The sequence below is a fragment of the Glycine soja genome, chromosome 4, assembly GCF_004193775.1.
Source record: "Glycine soja cultivar W05 chromosome 4, ASM419377v2, whole genome shotgun sequence".
NCBI lineage: Eukaryota > Viridiplantae > Streptophyta > Magnoliopsida > Fabales > Fabaceae > Glycine > Glycine soja.
This window is the reverse complement of record NC_041005.1, coordinates 48367937-48389852: the sequence shown is the minus strand read 5'-3', so window position 1 is coordinate 48389852 and position 21916 is coordinate 48367937. Positions and strand designations below refer to the sequence as shown.

General features: G+C 34.8%; 2 protein-coding genes and 1 pseudogene across 3 annotated transcripts; 1 reads left to right on the top strand and 2 right to left on the bottom strand.

The window, feature by feature from the left end:
- Nucleotides 1-747: 747 nt before the first annotated feature.
- Nucleotides 748-3958, top strand: LOC114410126 (probable mediator of RNA polymerase II transcription subunit 26c). Of its 2 annotated transcripts, none has more exons than XM_028373913.1 (9): nucleotides 748-1626; nucleotides 1724-1792; nucleotides 1873-1955; nucleotides 2088-2155; nucleotides 2275-2336; nucleotides 2425-2458; nucleotides 2558-2688; nucleotides 2815-2899; nucleotides 3010-3958. In XM_028373913.1, exons 1-9 carry the CDS (start codon nucleotides 1210-1212, stop codon nucleotides 3135-3137), a joined length of 1077 nt encoding a protein of 358 aa, XP_028229714.1. In that variant the 5' UTR covers nucleotides 748-1209; the 3' UTR covers nucleotides 3138-3958. The 2 variants fall into 2 exon arrangements, with proteins under 2 accessions (XP_028229714.1, XP_028229715.1); XM_028373914.1 differs by having other exon boundaries at nucleotides 754-1626; nucleotides 2275-2330.
- Nucleotides 3959-8060: 4102 nt separating this feature from the next.
- On the bottom strand, nucleotides 8061-12492 carry LOC114410125 (annotated as a pseudogene).
- A 2138-nt stretch (nucleotides 12493-14630) lies between these two features.
- LOC114410124 lies at nucleotides 14631-21227 on the bottom strand. The gene is made up of 4 exons (XM_028373911.1): nucleotides 20762-21227; nucleotides 18265-19828; nucleotides 16748-17983; nucleotides 14631-16039 (listed from the first exon to the last, which is right to left on the bottom strand). The coding sequence occupies exons 1-4, from the start codon at nucleotides 21099-21101 to the stop codon at nucleotides 15016-15018; spliced, it is 4164 nt and encodes a 1387-aa protein (XP_028229712.1). The 5' UTR covers nucleotides 21102-21227; the 3' UTR covers nucleotides 14631-15015.
- Between the last annotated feature and the right edge of the window lie 689 nt (nucleotides 21228-21916).

The window sequence follows — 21916 nt, the reverse complement described above, 5'->3', positions numbered from 1 at the left end:
AATTTCCTTCAAGAAAAATTATGGACATTTTCGTCTAATAAAATATTACTGACATTTACGTAAAAAAATGATATCTTACTAATATTTTCGTCAAATCTAATCAGTATGTTTACGTTGACAATCAATCTTGTAACAAATTTGTCTCCTTTGTGCCACATAGACAACTTTTTTAATAATAATGAACAAAAGTTGACGTCGAATATATTTGTCGTACTTTTAATATTTTTGAGAACTAAAATTTTACATTTATATCTTATAGGAACACATTTATCAACAAATTACACAATTAAGAATAAAAGTAATTATTTACCTATCTTTTAACTTATTTTTCTTTCATTAACTAAATTATTCTTACCTATGTGAATCCAACATAATCTAACATTTATGCCCTTTTAATGTTAGAAAATCTTATTTTAAATTATTTAAATAATAAAATTGTATTTTATTTTATTACATGCAGAAACGTGGTCCAAAGTGGTGAGAAGTATAAGATTCAAAATGATTGTGTATTAGTCCGTTCATCTCCCTTAGTTCTACAACAAAATAATAATAATGTCTTAATAATTAGTGTCGACAAAATTTATATACAACATAATTTTTTATCTTTTAATAAAAAAATATTTTAAATTCTTTAAAGAGTTTGGTTAGAGTATCGGTTAACATTATCAATTAAAAAAAAAAAACAACAGTTTGGCACCAAAACCAAACGCGTAAGGTCAAGGTGGTGGTGTTAGTCACCCACAGGTCTACACACGCTGCAACCATACCTTTACCCTACCAATACCAATACCATACCACTGTTGTATATTGTAGTTGTACACACACATACACCACCTTCCAACCAAATCCCAATTAACAAAACTAATCTGCAATCAATTAAAATTAATTAAGGGTTTTCTTCTGGAATATACTCCCTCCTCATTCCCCTCTCTACTCTCCATTATCCACATCTTACAACTTGAAACTCTTCCGCCATACCTCACCTCAGATCTACGTCGTCGTCGTCGATCTTCTGTTCAGAATAATAATTTTAGATCCCTGATGCAACAGAACAAGGAATCTTCTTAGATTCTTTTTCTGGAAGAGAGAGAAAACAGAAGAAGAAACTCTTCTTCTTTAGACCCGTCTTATATATTTATATACAGTCTCTGATTGATCGGTTTTTTCGGAACCTCTATTTTCACTCTAATCCACGCGCGCTCTTCGGGCATGGATTTGGACGATTTCCGATCCATATTGGACACAGCGGGCGTCGACGTGTGGATGTTCATCGACGCCGCAATCGCCGTTGCCTCCTCGGATTCCGCCGGAGATCTGAAGCGCCGCCGCGATGGCATCGTCGAGCGCCTCTACGCCGCCACGGCGGCTCCTCCGTGGTGCCGGAATTGCGACGAGGGCGGCCACCGCCTCAACGGCCACAGAATCAAGAAACAGAGTCGCCATAGTCCCAGCCCCGAACGGCAACCGCACCGCTCCACCGCCACAGCTTCCCCGGCAACGCCGCAGTCTCTCGACAACGGCGAAGACGAAGACAACGACGAGGATTTAGATCCTTATGGTGGCTTGTTGGACGACGAACAGAAGAAGATTCTGGAGATTAAAGAACAACTGGAGGAGCCTGATCAGGTATTGTTCAATTCAACTCAACGCCTTTTTTTTTTTTTGAATTCAGATTAGAAAATAATATAATTAATTAATATCTCTGTTTTGTTTTCCTTTGTAGTCTGAAGATTCTTTGGTGGAGCTGCTGCAAAGCCTCGCGGACATGGATATAACATTCCAAGGGTTAAAGGTAAAATAATTTCATTTTGGAATTGTTCTTTGTTTTGTTTGATGGTTTAATTAACGGTGTTTGTATTTTGATTCCTGTAGGAGACTGACATCGGGAGGCACGTGAATCGGTTACGGAAGCATCCTTCAAACGACCTTCGGCGATTGGTGAAGTTGCTTGTCAGGTTTTGGAAGAGATATAACTATAAATATATAACTTCAATTTCAATCTTTTATGCGGAAATTAAGGTTGTCGTGTTTTGCGTGAGCTTCAATTAAATTGATTGACTTGGTTCATTTCATTTGTTATTTTGCAGGAAGTGGAAGGAAATTGTGGATGAGTGGGTGAAGTTGAATCCACGGGGAGGAAGCAACACTCTGATGGGTATAACCTTAATTATTAATTAATACTAATTATTAAGTTAATAATATTGGGGGATTTTATGAAGCGCATGTGAAGTTATTAATGGTAATTAATGATGATGTTGGTGTGGGAATTGGCAGCTGATGGAGACTCGTCGCCTGTGCAGAAAACCACTCAAAATGGGCATCATCAGCAGGTTGAGGTCAAAGAAATAATAACCTTTTTGGCTTAGTGCTTTTCTCCTTTGGAAAGTTGAAGCTAACATATTCATTCTTCTATTCCTTTTGCAGATTCCTGATTTTGCATACTCGCCCAATCCACACAGTGAGTATAGCATAATATTAGCATCTGATTCATCAAATCTTTTTGGTACTGTTCTGTTGTTCACATTTGGTTGATATGCTCTCTGTTGTGCTGACGCAGATGGGAGCTCAGGGTCTGACCGTAACAACTCAGAAGCAGAACGCAAACCCAAAGTAGTTCCCCGCAGTGAACCTAGGCCAAAACACGCGCCATCACCGTCAGTTTCAACCCCTGCTTCCGCTACTCAAAACGTACGGATATGATGATTTCAGATTTCACAACCATTTTGGTGTGTCTGAAAATATTAATGTGATGGTGGGGTTTTTAAGTAAAAGGTGTATTGAGTGGTCATTTGACACAGTGTTGAATGATTGCAGAGACAGAGGGAGAGCAGTTTTGACGCGGAGAGGCTTGCTTCGGCGAGAAGGAGGCTTCAAGAGAACTACAAAGAGGCTGAAATTGGTGGAATTTTCATTTCTATAAAATTTTCATTTTTGATGATACATCTCTCTCTCTCTATATATATATATAACTGACGGGTTATTTGTGGTGTTTGTGCGGTGTATTTATAGCCAAAAGGCAAAGAACGATTCAGGTGATGGACATCCATGACTTACCAAAGGCAAAACCCAAGAATAATGCCTTCTTTGGGAAGAACAAAGGTGGTGGTGGTGGTGGTTCTCAGGGAAGGCACTGGTGATGGTGATGATGATGATGCATGTTTTTCCATTGTTGGTGCCATTCTGCGTGTAAAAAAGCCTTGTGGGAGGGGTTCGGATAAGTCAGTCCCAAACCCTGCTTCATCATCCCTGTCGAATTTTCCTCCATAAACCTTCTTTTTTTCCTTGTGGTTTTTATTTAAATTAATAATAACCGAAGAAAAGAACTCAATATAATTTTTCTTTTCTTCTTGAAAGGGTACCTATCGAAACCGCGTTTGTCGGTTTGTTGAGGAGCACGTGATTTCAGGAAACAGGGTAGAGGGGATGGGATGGAAGGGGTAGGGCTAAAAAAGGTTTTTCCTTATATAAAACATCTTTTTTTTTAGGGTGAAGTTTGAATTCTGGTATATTAGGTTTAATGGATGCATTACTCCATTAATTGCATTTTAGCTTTTTGCTTAAAGAAAAGCAACAAACGGAAGTCAAGAAGTGATCACAACTTCATGATTTTGCTCCGGTTGTGTGGGTGGGGATTAATGACTGGGGCCTTTGGTAAGCTTAGGAAGTTGACACGTTCACAAAACTTGTCCTTGCTTAATGAGCTCGAATCCTTTGCCGTAAAAAAAAGAAAGTGTTTTATTTGGTGCAGCAAGCCATTTACCTCCCCTTTGTCTAATAATTGAAACACAACAAATGGACAAAAGTCTTAAGTTTTACGGGGGTACTTGTGTCAAAAGAAAACTCTTGTAATTGCCAAATTGTTTGTCAGGCACTAGTTAGTAATACAAGTTAGTTACGTAACAGTTCCTTATAACACTAAATCAGCTACATACCTTGTAGTTTTATTTTATACTTTTAATGTGGGAAAGTTGAATTTGGTGTGGAGGTACGGGTTAAGTAATTTTGTATGACCAATAAATCATTTACTGCATTAAATATTGCACTTTTACCCAAAAAAAATGTCTTAAAGTATTTTTTTTTTTAATTATGTCCTCCTTTTGGGCTGACTGGTCATTTTGGGCTTCTTGAATGTGTTACACTTTCATTTTCAGTAATGTTTTTAAAAAATGATTAAATGTTATTTTTTATCCTTTATATTTTAGTATTTGTTAAATTTTGATACATTTATTTTATTAGTTTTATTATGTTTTTATGCTTTCTTTTGATTCTTTTTTCAATTTTCCTGTAATAACGGTGCTTGGTTAAATTTTAAATTTTAAAATAAATAATTTAATATAATATTGGCTATTAATTATAATAACGGCCAGAAATTTATTTCCCTTCCTTTCAAACTAGTTTTCCCCTTCCGGCCTTCACCTTCTCTCAAACAAGAATAGCACACATTTTGTCATATGAAGCCCAAATCAAGCTCATGGACAAATCTAACAAGAAACAATTTGGAATTTGTGGTCAATTTAGATCTAAAAGTCAGAGTAGCATAATGTCTTTTTTATCGGTACACAACAAAAGTGCAAGGCTACGTGAGGCTTCAAAGAATCTCAAATGTTATCCTGTTTGACTCTACCGACGCTGCCTCTTCCACCATCTGTGCGGAGCTAGACACCTAACCCTCAACATCTTCTTACTCTTCTTGAAAAGACCACCTCCGTAGCTGAAAACCGTTGGATTTCATTCTCTTAATTCAAATTTTAAATTTTTCTTTCCTTCAATCCAAACAGAGGGTTAGTGTTGAGTTCAATGGGTGAAAAGGGTTTAAGGTTGCGGAAACAGGTTTAGAGGTGGGAGGAAACAACAATGATGATGTTAGATTTGAAGATCTAGATTGAAGGAGATGAGATGCTTTTTTTAGTGATTTACAATGTTTTAAGTAAAATAAAGATAATGACAATTTTAGGTGTAACTATTTTAAATTTAAAAACATAAAATATCAAAATAGGAAATTTAAAATTTAATGTATCAAAACAAAAAATAATTATTAAGACATAAAAGATCAAAAGTAACATTTAACCTTAAAAATTAAAGTTAAGATTAATTGTTAAGAGTGTTCTTGAAATATGACGGCAAAAATTAGATTATTTCAACAAATCAAATATATGTATAGTTGATTATTGTTACAATCGATTCTAATCAAAATCAATTTTTGTTTGTGTAAGTTTGCTAAAGAGTGATTTGAAGATAATTAATTTCTTTTGGATGCAACAAAAACCAGTTTTTTTAATGATAAAATAGTATAAAAATAACTGAAATAGAAAAAAAAAGTTGTTGGAAAATAATGTTAAGCTACAAATTTTCATATTAATAAAAATAACTTATTATTTTAGAAAAATCTTTTTCTAAATTTAAGCTAAAATATTCAAACAAGTTGAAATTTGTTTAACAGTGCAATTGTCCAAATATCCAAACAACCTGAAATTCTTTTTCTAACTTTTAACAAAAATAGCTAAAAACTGAAAATTTAAGTTGTAGCAAACTGGTAGGCTTTTGAGGAATAAAAGATTAGAGAATATAGTTATTTTGAAATCGATCAATTCATTCCATATTTGAGTGTTTCATTTTAGGATAATGTTTTGTGTCCGTATTTGCATTTAATCATTTTCAATGGATAACTATGAATTGAATTTCAAGAAATAAATATTAGGCTTAATTGTCCATTTCACCACCAAACTTCTATCATTTTGCTAATTTTACAATTCAAGTTTTTTATGAAGTGTGTAAATGTTAAAGACTTGTATTTTAAAATTTATGAATTAGTGATAGTTGGATGATAAAATGTGTAATTAAGCTTAAATATGACTTGATAGATGGTGATAAAACAGTTATCGTGGTTATAATGGAAGGATCTCGTAAAAGAATGTTGTGATGAGTCATTTTTTTGTTATGATTTTCCCATGTTTTCAAAGATGTTATGGTTTTCCCATGAATGTTTTCAAGGATGTTTTTCTCCTTTCTTGGAATATTAGAGGATCAAATAATGCTCGAGCTAAATGACATATGATGGACTAGGTGAGGAAATTCAAACCAGCCTTTCTCATCCTTATGGAAACCCATATTCCCTTTGGAAGGATGATATCATTTGACGAAAAACAAAATATGAATATGTTGCTATTACACAAGGACATTGTGGTGATCTTTGGGTTCTTATGAAAATGGGGAGGAATATAAGGATATCAGTTGTTGCTATGAGTTTTCTTTCCATCACTTTTAACCTCTTAGTGGGTGGAGGATGTGCACTTGTAGTTGCCTTAATGTTAATCCTACTACTTCTTTACGAGATCAATTTAGAGTTACTTATTGATCTTGGATCTCAATTGTCCATCTTTGGGCTCTTATTAGTGATTTTAAATAGATTCTTGAGCGAGATGATAAAAAAAAAGTGAAAATTTCTCTCAAGATTGGACAGATGCACTTTAGGAAGTGATGGACGAGAATGATTGGTAGAGGAAACAACAGTCTTATTTTAGCAACAACACATTTTTTTAAATATACTCTCTCGTGATTAAAATTGATTCAAAATGATAAAATTTTATGAGTTTGAATCATATTTAATGATTCTTTCTCTTAAAGATTTTAATAGATTTTAACTAATCAAATAAAATATAACACTCATAAGTAGTTTTTTTTATCGAGAAGAGGAACATCTAGTAATGCCAATGCTATTGTTCTTAAAGAAATTTTACGTGATATGTATAAATCCAAAAGGAATCATGAAGTTGTTGCTTTTAAGTTAAACATGGGGAAAGCCTATGACAATGTAGATTGGACTTTATAAGTCTAGCTTGATTGATTGTGCTTTTTTACATCAGATGGTGAAGCCTATCATGCATTGTGTAACATCTTCCCTTTCAATCATGTGGAATAGGAGTAGATTAAAGTTTTTAGTCTACAAAAGGATTGAGGCAGAGGGATCACGTGTCTCTATCTTTGTTGGTGATATCACGGAGAAATTGTCGCATGTTATTTTTGAAATAGTTGCTAATCATGCATGCATGTCTATTAAGTTATCACTAACCTTTTTTAGCATTTTTGTTGAGTCTCTAGCTTAAGGATCAATATATCCAAGTCAATGGCATCCTATTCTAAAGGGGTTCCAAAACACAGAGATTTAGAAACTTCACTTCCATCCATTGGAAGTACCAATTTATTTATTAGAATGTGTTTGATATTTGTTAAGATTGAACATAAGGAGAACAACATAAGACAAACATTATAACACAATTTTGTTTTGGACATTGTTTGGTGGATAATGAATAACACAAAAAAAAATATAAAATTCACTATAATATCCTTTTTAATTTTAATTATCTTAATATAATAATTATTATTATAAAATAATACATATTATTATATATTATAATATATATAATAAATTTTATAATATGTATATATATATATATATATATATATAATGTTATATTATACAAACTTAACATCATAAAAAAAATATTATACAAACTTAAAAATTTGTCAGCAATGCAATGGTCTAAATATTCATCAAGAACAAGAATCATTTGTCCAAAGTAAATACACATGAAAAAATGATTTACGTTATTGGTGATAACTATAGGAAAATCATCATCGTCAAATGTAAAAAGATGGAAGGTTTTTTTAAAATTAAAAATCAAATTCACAAATATTTTTTCTTGATTTTAAAAACAAATGAAAATATTTTGAAATTGAATTAAAAATCATTTCAACTTTATTTTTTGACAAACATATTTTGTTTGAAAATTATATTTAAAAACCAAAAATAAAAACTCAGCCACCCCCAAACGGCCCTAAACTATCTTTAATTTTATTTCATAGTTTTATTTGACAACTTTAAATATAGAATAGTATATGTCAATTTTACCTTGGCCTTCCCTCCACTTATAAACTTAAAATTCCCTCCTCTGTCCTCTCCTCCCTTCCTTTAAACTAAAGCGTCTGACTGTAGTAAGTTATTTTAGAATTGTAATGGAAACTATTTCTCCTTTTAACAAAAAGAAAAGCCCAAAACACAGTGAGAAAATTAAAACACCACCTTATTGTTTTAGATAATGCAGTCAATGTGCCCTTTTGGAAAGAAAAAAAAGAAAAAAAAAAATTCAAGATGAGAATATGCTTCTCGAGAGTTAATTTCTATATGTTAAAATATAAAAGAGAAACTAGAAATATCAGACTACAACTAAAAGACTTAACAATAGTTGCAAATAATAACTAAACCAAAATATAATAGTAATTCTGACCATCTCGTTGATATAAAGAACCATGGCCAGTTAAAACTGCACTTCCTTGATACAGAGAATCCACTGAGAATCACAAATATTATGGAATTCTAAGACCAGGAACTCCTCAGTGTTCCGTCTTTGACTCATCAGCTTTTTTAAAGCTATCTACTATCACATCTACCAGCTTGTCCTTGCTTGTTAAGACTGGTTCAGCAACAAATGAATAGTTCTTTTGAAATCCTGGCTTCTCTTTGGAAAGGGTAACCCGGGTTGACTCAGTGGATGAATTAAAAATATCAACCAGAGAATTGTCAGAGATGTCAATATTGTCTGACTTCTTAACACTATTCTCTCTTTCCTTGCTGCTGTGTAACAACTCCTGAGCTTGCCAAAAATAACTGTCTTGTTCGTTACATTTTGGCTTTTCTTGCTCTTTTGGTTGATTTAAACAAAAACTATCTCCTTCAGATTCAGAAGAATCATAATCTGAGACTATAGGTTCATAATCAGGACACTTTGATGCAAGCAGTTCCATGGCTTTCTGACTTAATTCTGACTCCAGATTACTCTGGTTGGAATTGTTGACAGAAACGGGACTGAATTCCTCCCATGGAGATTCTGTGTTACCATCTTTGGCGGATGAATCAGATAATTCACTATCTGAGTACGAGGTTGCATGAGCATGACAAGCATTGGGTACTTGAGTTTCAAGATTAAAAGTTTCCCCTTCAGAAGCACTAACATCAGGAACAGAAGTATAAATATAATTGGACTCTACTTTAACTTCCGGCATTATCTGTAGTAAGGTTGCCAACTTTTGGTAACCAAGCTTCTCTAAATCAAGATGATAGCCATACCTATCAACAAAAAGTCTTGGAAAAGAACTGATTCCATAACCCTCTGGGTGTTCCCTCAATATCTCACAAGTTTCTGACAATCTTCTAATATATCATTTCTAGACCTCTCTGTATATTTCGTCTCAGTGGTGGTCGCAGAAACTCTAGTACAAGGAATACTCTGATCGTGTTTCTCCACATTATGTTCAGATGATTTTTGGGAAGAGGACTGTGAATCTCTGCTCAGAAAGAGAGATCTCAAGCCATTTGCACCATGAGATTGGCCCATCAATGAGTTCTTGTGAACTGGTTGAGTTAGCTGAAAAGGAAATGTTTGGGTGGGGCTTTCCTCCAACCACTTTTTCTCTGATATTAATAACTCCAACAATTGAAGGATATCTTTTTCAGGCAGAGATCTAAAAACTGGGGGTCCATCCTTCTGTAATTTATGTGCCATATCCTCCCTGAAACCAACAAAATGTAGCATGTTATTAAGTAACTCTTTTAAACAAGTAGCTACATAATGATCATAATAAAAATATCAAAATGGTCATTAATTTGTGATATTATTAATTTGTTGCATTGTTTTCCTTCCTTTTGTAGTTGAGGCTCAGATTAGAATGAAACTAGGATGCACACTAACCTGTTTTTTGACTGGGAAGCAATAAGTGATCCTTTGAGGGTGAAAATAAAAGATTCCATGTCATTCCAAAAGGAACAGCTAGAAAACAACTCAGGCTTTCCAGAACAAATAGCATTCTGGTCCAGTTCTGATGACTTATCTTCAAAATCACTAACAGTCTGGACTGTCTGGTCTACTAGTTCAGATGAGTTAGAATCCTCAAAATGATTAACCAGTTTGTTCTGATGAGCAGTTGAATCACCAGATTTTGCATTGCCTTTCCAAAATTGCCACTGGCTTCTGATCCAGCCAAAGAATGTTGGACCTTTCCTATAAGTTTCATCACTTCCACCAGATTTTTTATCAACCAGAGAGTCATCAACTGGAAAAGCATATGGGCTGTGACAAACATTATCAACCTCCTTTCTAGTTGGATTCACACATTTGTACATTGCTCTAAAATTTCCAGATTCATGGTTTGCAGTACCAATGTCATCCACTGCTGTCTGATCAATTCCAGCAGAGCGATTCATTGAAGTTGTGTATCTTTCCTGACTTTTACGACTCGCATTCTCAGACCCAACAATGTCATCATCAGATGAGCCTTTAGAACTCATTTTTAAGGAATCTGGCTTAGTTTTGGAAAGTTGGTCGTCCTTGAGTTGTGGTTGAATCTTTGACAGTTGTGCAGTAGTCATATCAGCAACCTTCGCACTACACACCGAAGATTTCTGCAACTTATTTGGGGGCTGAGGTATACTTCTTTCAACCAATGAAATTGATGATTTAGCATCTACATTTTCTCCCATGGGTTTGACTTGAGAAGTGACCAGTTGGAATGATTTTGAATTATCATCCGTACTACTTTCATGAGATGAGGCAGTTAAGGGTGTCTCATTTTCTTCTCTAGCCTTATCTTTATCCTCACTGTTTAGCTTTGGAGTTGCTGCAGATCCCATTTCATCAATCTTAGTACAAGATGTTACCAATTCTACAGCATTGCCCTCAAAAGGTTTGAGAGATTTTGGGACCAGATATACATGAAAATTACCATCACCTAAATCCTTGAGCTTTACCTGTGGAGTAGCATATAGAATGCTAGAAAATGTTCGATATCCAAAAAATCTTGTACCAAAATGCACATTACGATCCTTCAACATTTTACGAAGATCTCCAATTAAGATTCCTTTTGGATGTGATCTCAATATAGACCAAATCTCTCTTACAACTACGTTTGGAATAGCATGTACTACTTTTGGAATAGTATGTAAATCTGAGGAAGGTTCGTATATATCCACCTTTTGTGAAGATGTCAAAGCCGAGAACGGTTTATCAACAGGCATCTTATAATTTCCATACCAAGAACTAAGCAAACCATCAGGAGGATGGTTAAAATGTTTTCCAGAAAGACATTGCCCCTTTAATATTGAAGACCATTGCCATATTATCGTTGCTGCACTGTGGAAGACTTCAGATGCAAACGTTGGGGTAGCAAGCAATACATTGTAATTATTCATTCTTAACTTGTGTAATATTCCAGCAAAGTCTGTGTCACCAGATATAAAAAATAGATGTGCAGGCGGAGGATTCTGGGAAACCCAATCCATAAGGTTGACAAGAAGAAATCTATCAGCACTGTTCTTTCCAACTGCAACAAAATACATAAAGATATTATAATTTGAAAATCTACTGAAACATAGAAGTCCAAGGCCATATAACCATAAGCTTAAAACACTTGGATGATACACTATCGACAAATTTTCACAACAACGGAAATCATACCCTACAACTCAAACAAGCGAAAACAATACATTCAAAACTGCAACCAGCAGATGTTATCTAACAGATACGAAAAAGAGAATAGATTTCATCATACTCTTTAGTGATAAAGGCAATTAAAAAAATATTTTACTTATTGTCTTTAGGAAAAAATATTTGCTGATTGAAAAAATTTATTTCGGAAACTTATCAGTCGGCACAACGCTCAAAGAGCATTGAGTTAATTATAAGTTACAAACCAATAAGGTTCTCATTTGGGCATTTTTAGCAAAAATTACTGAGTCTAAGGTTTTAAAGTTTAGTTCAGGCAATGTCGGTGGATCAACTGTCAATGAATTAGATGTCATCTTGAGCTGAATTTTAAAGTCAACAAATTTATCATACAGGTAAATTTGTAATTAACTTAAATACATGTTCTAAACAGTTTAAAAAGACTTGAAATGAAATGAGAAGGAGTGAAAGAAAAAGAGACCGGGGATGTGGGTGAAATGGATGCCGGTGTGAGCGAGTGCCTGAAGTTTGGGCTTAGAGAAGAGGAGGAGATCACCGAAAGCGTTGATTCGAAGAGGACCCTTAATCCCATTCGCCCTCACAGCTTTCGTGATTGCCGGGGTAACATGGGAAGGATCAAACCCCGCCGGTAACTGACAGTTCTCAAAATCCCACCACACCGAAACTTTCACGTTTCGAAGAGATGATGATGACAACTCACGCGCCTGAGTCCCCAGGCGAAGCACGTATAAGCAATGGTGGTACCTCCGGAGAAAGGACCTCATAGCCGGAAATGGTTACAGTTAGTTAGTGGTATCTGCAAAGTGGGGAGGGTTTAGGACTCGCAGGATGAAAAGAAGCTAGAACCCTTGATCTCGGTTCGCGGTTAGACTGCACTGAAAATGTGGGCATTTGAATCCTGCAAACAAAAACAAATGCCGAAAATGTGCTACTGTGTTGGGCTCATGTTACGGTCAACAACTGAACCAAAAATCCAACCTATTTTTTTTTTTTCTTAATGCAAAGTAAAAGGTGAAAATGTCACGAAAATATATTTTATTTTTTAATTGAGTTTGATTTTTTACTTATCTCTCTCAACTAAATTCTGAATTAATAAAAAAAATCACTAATGAACAGAAAGATTAAAAAAAACTTATTTTTTTTTATTTTTTAAAAATATAATATTAACGTGAAGTATTCATCATTTTTTGCTAAAAAAATCTGTGTAACAACCCATAGTACAATCTCTCCTACAAAACTCGATGAGATTGAATATTAAGGGTGATCTCGAGACCAAGCCGCATGGAGTCCAATAAAAAAATAAGTCAGTTAAATTTGATTTAGATTATACTTGGAAAAAAATTCAATTAACATAACTCGAAGTCGAACCAACCTGATTAGCCTTGAGTTGGATAAAATCAAATCACTGAATAATTACTCTCAAAATTCTTTTAATAAAATAAGATATTTTATAAAGTTTCATATCATACATATATTATATTTTTTTTATGAAATTATACTGAGATAATGGGCTAACGTGTTCATTAGTTCAAATCTTCATATTAAATTTATTAGTTCAAACCTTTTGATGGGTAATTAAAGGAAAAGACTTCTAATTTGAGAAAATGTTTTTTTTTTAATTTTTTTTCACTACTTGCTTGTTCTCATTTTGTTTTCTATTTTTAAAAAACTGTATAAAACAATAAAAAGAACTTTTGGAAATACAAAAGTAAAATTGAAGTTGTGTGATAATTTTTTTGTTTTTTGGAAATCAAAGGGGCCTAAGGCCCAAACTACACAGGAATCAGCCTGGGCAAGAAACAGTCCAAGGCATCTCGAACAAGCAACGGACTCAACAGAGTCGGAAGTTGTTCAAACATCATAGTTCCACTCTGATTTAAAGCCTTCACCACTGATTCAGAATCAACCTGCAAGATGACATGTTGATACCCGTCTCCAGCCATTTGAACTCCCAACAACATTCCCCCACAACTGAGCAACAAAGGCAGAGTTAGTGCTTAATTGCTTGCTACCATGCTCCTTGAGACCAGGCAAACCCACCTATCAGGTGGATGCTTCCATCCCACAAGGATCTCATGCTGATTTCTAACACTATTCATAGGATTAGTGTTATTCGCAACTCTGCATTCCTCTCATCTATCCCTTACCACACACCAAGGACAATACAGTCTGCAAAAATGAGGATCATGAATCTGGTGGTTTCTCCATTGCCATAGCAGATAGCAAGTAATAGACCAGAGCTCAGTCCAAGATGGAGTAAATTCTTGCCCCATGCTGTTATTCAAATTTTGATTCACCCACATCGAAAAACTCACCTCAAAGAAATTACTACGGTGGTTAAAGGGATCAAATGAAGCCAAATTTCAGAAACCAGAGGGCAGTCCCGAAGAACATGAAGGATAGATTCCTCGACATTATTGCAATGAAAACACATAGGACAAGCAACACTCCACTTTGGAATTCGTTGATCAGTACTCAGCTTGCCATCTTTAACCAACCACACGAAGGATCTCATCCTCTCAGTCACTTTGGTTTTCCAATCCCCATCCCGAGGCACTAAATTGTCAGCAGTAATCAACTAATAGGCACTTGACACACAGAAATTGCCCAACTTTTCACCTGGCCAAACTCTCCTATCCTCACCGGCATGAATAGAGGGGGGGAACAATGGTGGATATTTTCAAAACAATATCATTACTGTGAAAGAAAGTATACAACTTATTTTTAGAAGCTACTTCGATTAGTATTTTTTTCTATCAAAAGCTACTTTTCTCCCATTTTCCTATATGAGAAGTAAGATTTTTAATTATTTAAAACTTCTTTCCAAATATGCTTAATTCAACTTGGTCTTTTAAGAATTAAAACCAAAAAGAAAAAAAAAAGTCAAACACTACCTAAAGACCACAATTTAATTTATTTAGATATTTGTTCTCTTAAATTATACACTTATTCTCGTCAGATTGGTACATAAGAAATTAATCTTCTTTGACATAAGAACTAGACGGAAGAAATAGATACAAAACATGTTTAAAAATAAAATTAATCTTCTTTTTTAAATGGAACATAGTGGTGCATTGTGTCTCTGTTCCATTTTTTTTTTGTTGGGAAAGAAACTAACGTAAATTTTAAAAGTAACTAATTATTACTTCTCCATTTACATGCTAAAGAAAAGGCCTATAGAAAACCAAAGACAAGCAGTATAAAGAACTATATCACACTCACCTAAAACTGCAATTCACTGATATAAAGAACTATATCACTAGTTCTATATTTCCTATCTGTGTAATCTTGAATGATGAGAATCCCAATTTATGGAATTCTAGGAGACTAGGACCCAGGTCCCAGGTCCAGTTCACACTAGCAACTCCTCAATTTTGGATTTTTTACTCATCTGCTTTCTTGAGGCCATTTAACATCCCATCAACCAGCCTGTCTTTGTCAGGTATGAATTCTGGGTCAGCAACAAACTAGTTTTTTTGAGATCTTTGCTGGTAATTCCCTAGGTACCCCGGGTAGACTTGGCAGATGAATTTAAAATATCAGCCACCAAAGTCTTGTTCAAGTGGCCAACATTGTCTGGCTTTTTGACACTATTCTCTCCTTCCTTCTTGTTGTGCCACAAATCCAGAGCTTGCCAAAGAGAAATGTCATGCTTATTACATTTTAGTTTTCCTTGCTTTTCAGGTTGAGAATCTCCTTCAGATTCAGAAGAGTCATAATCTGAGACTATGGGTTCATAATCAGGAAGCTTTGGTGTATCAAGTTCTTCAGCTTTCTGACTTAATTTTGACTCCATATTACTCTGGTTGTAACCTAATTTCTGCCATGGAGATTCCATGTTATCATCTTCCAGGGCTGAATCAGATAATTCACTATCTGGGTTCAAGACTGCATGATGAGCATGGCTGGCATTGTTTACTTGAGTTTGGAGGATAAAAGATTCTCCATCAGAAGCACTAACAGCAGGAACAGAAGGAAAAATATAAGTGGACTCTACTTTAACTTCTGGCATTATCTGTAGCAAGGGTGCCAACTTTTGGTAACCAAGTTTCTGAAAATCAAGATGATAGCCATACCTATCAACAAACAATCTTGGATAAGAACTGATCTTATACCCCTCTGGGTGCTCCCTCAATATCTCACTTACAAGTTTCTGACAATCCTCTAATACATCATTTCTAGACCTCTCTGTATATTTCGTCTCAGTGGCAGTTGCAGAAACTCTAGTACGAGGAATACTTTGATTGTGTTTCTCCACATCATGTTCAAATGATGTTTGTAAGTTGGACTGTGTTGCTCTGCTCAGAAAGAGAGAGCTCAAGCCATTTGCACCATGAGATCGGCCCATCAATGAGTTCTTCTGAACAGGTTGAATTAGCCTAAAAGGAAATGTTTGGGAGAGGCTTTCCTCCAACCACTTTTTCTCTGATATTAACAATTCCACCAATTGAAGGATATCTTTTTGAGTGAGAGATCTAAGAACAAGAGGTCCATCCTTTTGTAATTTATGTGCCATATCCTCCCTGATACCATGTAGCAGAGTGTTATCAAGTAACTCTTTAAACAAGTAGCTACATAATAATAATAGAATATCAAAAGGCTTAATTATACAATTGGTCCCTTGATTATAATTGAAAGTTCAATTGGGTCCCTCAATTACTAAAAAAATCAATTAAATCATTCAATTGTTTAAAACACTTCAATTGAGTCCCTCAACTATTTACTAGTTCAATTAGGTCCTTTAATTATTTAAAACACTACAATTAGGTCCTTTTGTATAATGAAATATAGATGTTTTGATTTAACTTTTTGATAATTGAGGGGCCAATTAAATGACCTAATAGAACTTTTTAATAATTGAGGAACCTAATTGAACTTTTTAAAATAATTAAAGGACCTGATTGAACTTTTTAACAATTAAGGGACCTAATTGAATTTTTTTAAATAATTAAAGGACCTAATTGAATTTTCTAATAATTGAAGAACCAAGTTGAAATTTTAATTATAATTAAGGAACCAATAATATAATTAAGTCAATACCAAAATGGTCACACAGCTTTCAACATAAACATTGTGATATAATTAATTTGTTGCATTATTTTCATTTCTTTGGTAGTTGAGGCTCAGATTAGAACAAGGAAAGAATGAACATGTGGGGGTAAAAGTTGATTATTATTCATAGCAAAAGGATGGATTTTTAAAAGATTTGTACAAAACTAGTGTACACTAACCTGTTTTTTGACTGGGAAACAATAAGTGATCCTTTGAGCGTGAAAATAAAAGATTCCATGTCATCCCAAAATGAACTGCTAGTAAACAACTCAGGTTTTCCAGAACAAATAACATTCTGGTCCAGTTCTGATAACTTGGTTTCTTCTAAATCACCAACAATCTGGTCCACTTCAGATAACATAGAATCCTCCAAGTGACTAACCACATTGTTCTGATGAGCAGCCAAATCATCAGACTTTGCATTGCTCTCATCAATCTTAGCAGCAGATGTTATTGATTGTACATCATTGCTCTCAAAAGTTTCAGGGGATTCTAAGGAAACCAAATGTACACAAAATTTACCATGACCTAAAGGCTGGAGCTGTACATGTGGTATTGATGATAGAAAGCGAGAAAATGTTTTATATCCATAAAAGCTTTGATAGAAACACACATTGGATTTTTTCAACTCTTCACGAAGACCTGTAATCGAGATTCCTTTTGGATGTGATCTCAATATACACCTAATCTGTCTTATAATTGATTGTGGAACTGTACCTAGTTTTAAATCGAGATCACTCTGATTGGAATTCATGACAGAAACAGAACCTAATTCCTCCAACAGAGATTCCATTTTATCATCTTTTAGTGCTGAATCAGATATTTCATTATCTGAGTTCAAGACTGCATGAGTAGCATTGGTTATTTGAGTTTTGAGGATAGAAGTTTCCCCATCAGAAGCACTAACAGCAGGAACAGATGGAAAAATATAATTGGACTCTGATTTAACTCCAGGCATTACCTGTAGTAAGGATGACAACTTTTGATGACCAAGCTTCTCTATATCAAGATAATAACCATACCTAAGAAGAAATATTCTTCGGAAAGAACATATATTATATCCCTTTGGGTGGTCCCTCAATATCTCATTCACAAGTTGCTGCAAGTCTTCTAATATATCATTTCTAGACCTCTCATTATATTTCATTTCAGTGGAAGTTGTGGAAACTCTAGTATGAGGAATACTCTGATTTTGTTTTTCCATATCATGTTCAGATGAATTCGGCAACTTTGACTGTGATGCTCTGCTCATAAAGACAGATCTCAAGCCATTTGATTTTGAACCATGGGAAGGGATCTCCACCAACAACTTTCTCTCTGCTATTAACAATTCCACCAATTGAATGATATCTTTTTGAGAGAGAGATCTAAGAACCAGGGGTCCATCATTTTGTAATTTATGTGCCATTTCCTCCCTGATACAAGTAACATGTTGCAGAATGTTATAGAGTTACACTTTCAACAAGAACATCTACATAATGATCATCAATTCATCATAAAATATCAAAAAGATCACACAATTTTCAGCAGAGATTTTATTGTATAATTTATTTGTTAGGTTGTTTTCCTTTCTTTGGAATTTGTGGTTCAGATTAAAACAAGGAATAAATAGAGGTCAAAAGTTGGTTATTATCCAATATCCATAGCAAAAGGGTTTTTTTTTTAAGATCTGTGCAAAACTATAATGCACACTAACCTGTTTTTTGACTGGGAAACAAGAAGTGATCCTTCGGGCGAGAAAATAAAAGATTCCAAGTCCTTCCAAAAGGAACCACTAGAAATCAACTCAACCTTTCCAGAACAAATAACATTCTGGTCCAGTTCTGATAACTTGGGTTCTTCAAAATGACTGACAGTCTGGTCCACTTCAGATACCTTAGGATCCTCCAACTGACTAGCCACCTTGTTCTGATGAGCTTCCAAATCATCAGACTTTGCATTGCTTTTCCAGAATGACCACCAACTTCTAGTCCAGCTAAAGAATGTTGGCCTTTTGTTATAAGTTTCAGCAATTCCACTGAGTCTTTTGTCAACCAGAAGGTCATCAACTGGTGGAGAATATGGGCTGCAACAAACTTCATCAGCCTTCTTTCTAGTTGGACTCTCATAGTTGTTCTTTGCTTTACAATTTCCCAATTCATAGTTTGCAACACCATTGTTTTCCATTGTTTTGTGATCATTTCTAGCATGGTGATTCCCTGAAGTGGTATGTTTTTCTACAATTGTATGACTTGCATCCTCAAACTTAACATTGTCATTGTCAGATGACTTTTTAGATCTAGATTTAAAGGAACTTGTCTTAGTTTTGGAAAACTTGATTTCCTTGGATGGCTGTTGAATCTCAGGTAGTTGTGCATTAGCCACATCCACAATCTTCTCACTAGCCAGAGAAGATTTCTGCAACTCATTTTGGGGCTGAAATTCATGTCTTTCAACCAACGAAGGAAAGGATGATTTACTATTCACATATTCACCAATGGTTTTGACTTGGGGAGGGACTGGTTGGAATGATGTTGAATCATCATTCATACTCCTTGCATGGACTGTGGAAATTGAGGGAGTCTCATTTTCATAACCCCTCTCCTCGTTCTTAACAACAGATGAAGCTGATGGGACAACACTGCTGTCAAAAGGTTCAGGGGACCCTGAGGGGACCAAACATACACAAAAATTTCCATCCCCTAAAGGCTGGAGCTGTACGTGTGGGATTGATAATAGGAAGCATGAAACGCTTTGAAATCCATATAAATTTTGATCCAAATGCACATCACATTTTGCCAAGTCTGCATGAAGATCTGTAATGGAGATCCCTTTTGAATGTGAAGTCAATATGTGCTTAACTTTCTGTACAACTGACTTTGGAACTTCACCCAACTTTAAGTCTAAGGAAGGTTCATAGATCTCCACATCTTCTAAAGATGTAGAGTGCTCGGTAGCTGGGGAAGGGTTTTCAAGTGGCACCCTAAAGTTTCCATACCAAGAACCATATGGACCATCAGGAGGATGGTTGACATGTTTTCCCATTAGATTTTCTCCCTTAAGCAATTTATACCATTGCCACATTATAGTTGCTGCGGTGGAGAGAAAACCAGGAGCATTCCTTGAGCCAGCAAGCAAAATATTGTAATTATTCATTCTTAACCGGTGTAGTAAGCAGTCAAAATCTCTATCACTAGATATCAGGAAGAGATGTGCAGGTGGAGGATTTTGTGATACCCAAAACATGATATCAACCAGAATGTTGAAACAATTTATTGCACCTATAGCAAATTGTTAAAACATTATGATTCGAAAAGCTAAAAAGTAGATGAATGAACCATAAGAAAGCGTAAAGCTATATGGAGCATAAATACTAGTTCAAGGAACTGTCAAACATTTACAATGATTTACTAGCTGGCTGCACATCCATTTCAAGATTATGCATTAATGAATTTTTACTAGACTAATAAGAATCAAGCCATGCAACAAAAAACAAAGACACTGCACTTATGTAACAGATACGCAACAGAAGACATTTGGTCTTACTCCTACCCAAACACATTTAGAAAACTACTCTTATTCATTACCTTTTAAATCAAAACTTATCCTTAATCTTTGATGGGAACTAAACCCTAAAACAAAAAAATAAGGGCCTGCTTGATAATTCCCTTGCCTTTTTTTCGTATTAAAAACAGTTTTCTAAAACAATTCCACCTTACTCAACAATCAATTCCTCATCCAAAATCTATCAGGTTTTGAAAATTGTTTCCAAAACAAATACTATAAAAAAAAGAGAGAAATAACGGGAAGATGTTTTCTCATCTTCTTTTTTTGTTTTCTTCAACCTCTCTTTTAATTGCACACTCTATTATGTGCCTTATCCACCCTCAACCAGCTGTCTGAACAACTTTGAGTAGTTACATTTTAAAAATTTAAACCAGATTTTAAAAATAGAAACCAAACACACATAAGTACCTCACTGATATGCTCCCTCTGATTATTCATTGAAAAACATAAAAAAAAAAATCTTTCACATTCAAAAAGAAGAAAATAAATCACACTTTACTCCGTCCATTGTCTAAGCTTCGACTCCAACAAATCTTAGTTAGCCAGTAGAAGGAAAAAAAAAGTGTGAGAAGCTAGCAATTGGAATAACGGAACGGTCAAAAGCTTTAAATGGGACGGTGAAAAAAGGAGAGAGGGAAGAAAAGAACCATGAGGAAAGTGGGTGAATTGAATGCCGGTTGAAGCGAGTGCCTGGAGTTGGCGCTTGGAGAGGGAGCTAACATCCCCGAAAGCGTTGATGTGAATTGGACCTTTGATCCCGTTGGCCCTCACCGCCTGCGCGATTGCCGGCGCAACCTTGGAAGCATCCATGTCATCAGGCACCGCGCAGCTCTTGAAATCCCACCACACCGAAACCCTCACGTCTCGGGAGTTATGAGGAGGAGAAGAAGATGATGATGACAGCTCGCACGCTTGAAACCGAACCAGAAGCGTGCGAGCTTGAGAACGTGACAAATGCAAGAGGTGATTCGGGAGAAGGGCCCTCATCGAATGAGAAATGAAAGTACTGAAGTTGCGGTTACTCTATGGGTGTGTTTGTGCCAACATCGACGGGAGGGTTTTAAGATTCCGCATGAGAAGAAAGCTGCTCAAACTAAAACCCTTCATTTTGGCTCTTGTTGCACCTCCTGGTTTACTAAGGCCACTCCTTTCTCTCTTTCTTTATATATTTTTTATTACCAAAAATATCTCTTTATATAAAAATATATATATAATTTATTCACTTTCATTATTGTTGAAACTTTGTTTTTCACCTTTCATCTTTTGTTGAATGCTTCTGTATCCGATCGAACCCAGTCAAATTGTAAGATAATTACCATATGGACTGGGCACATTTCATCTTTCTTATTCTTTTAACTCTGATTTTGTTTTCTTTATATAGTAAGACTTTCATAATTTAGAAAAAAGTTATTTTTTAAATGTGAATTGATATATAACTAACTCCTTCAAATCTCAAATATAAACAACAAAAAATTCTTATTTTTTTATCTCAAATATAAACAAATATATATCAACTAATTTTATCTTATTTAATGAATTTTACTCATTAAAAAAGAATACAAATCTTGTGAAAATATTTTTGTTAACTTGTTTTCAAGCACACTGTGTGTTTATTTATTTTTTTATCAACAAAAATGTATTGTTAATTTTATTAGAATGTAAATAGGAAAAATTTGAATTCACCACTTATATCTCGTTTTCTCTTCAATCATCAAGTATCCTTATAACTTAGGTGAGTTTTTATTTCCTTTATGTTGGACAAACTGCCAATCTACTACTACTCTTGCTTTTACTTTTTTGGT

What these genes read in the sequence shown, in the direction of transcription:
- LOC114410124 (XM_028373911.1), bottom strand. Translation starts at nt 21,101, where the DNA reads ATGAGGGCCCTTCTCCCGAATCACCTCTTGCATTTGTCACGTTCTCAA. An exon ending in ATTCACCCACTTTCCTCATG is followed by an intron (nt 19,829 to 20,761) that starts GTTCTTTTCTTC and finishes AATTTGCTATAG; the next exon opens with GTGCAATAAATTGTTTCAAC. An exon ending in GTTTCCCAGTCAAAAAACAG is followed by an intron (nt 17,984 to 18,264) that starts GTTAGTGTGCAT and finishes TACTTGTATCAG; the next exon opens with GGAGGAAATGGCACATAAAT.
- LOC114410126 (XM_028373913.1), top strand. Translation starts at nt 1,210, where the DNA reads ATGGATTTGGACGATTTCCGATCCATATTGGACACAGCGGGCGTCGAC. An exon ending in TTGGTGAAGTTGCTTGTCAG is followed by an intron (nt 1,956 to 2,087) that starts GTTTTGGAAGAG and finishes GTTATTTTGCAG; the next exon opens with GAAGTGGAAGGAAATTGTGG. An exon ending in AGGAAGCAACACTCTGATGG is followed by an intron (nt 2,156 to 2,274) that starts GTATAACCTTAA and finishes GGGAATTGGCAG; the next exon opens with CTGATGGAGACTCGTCGCCT.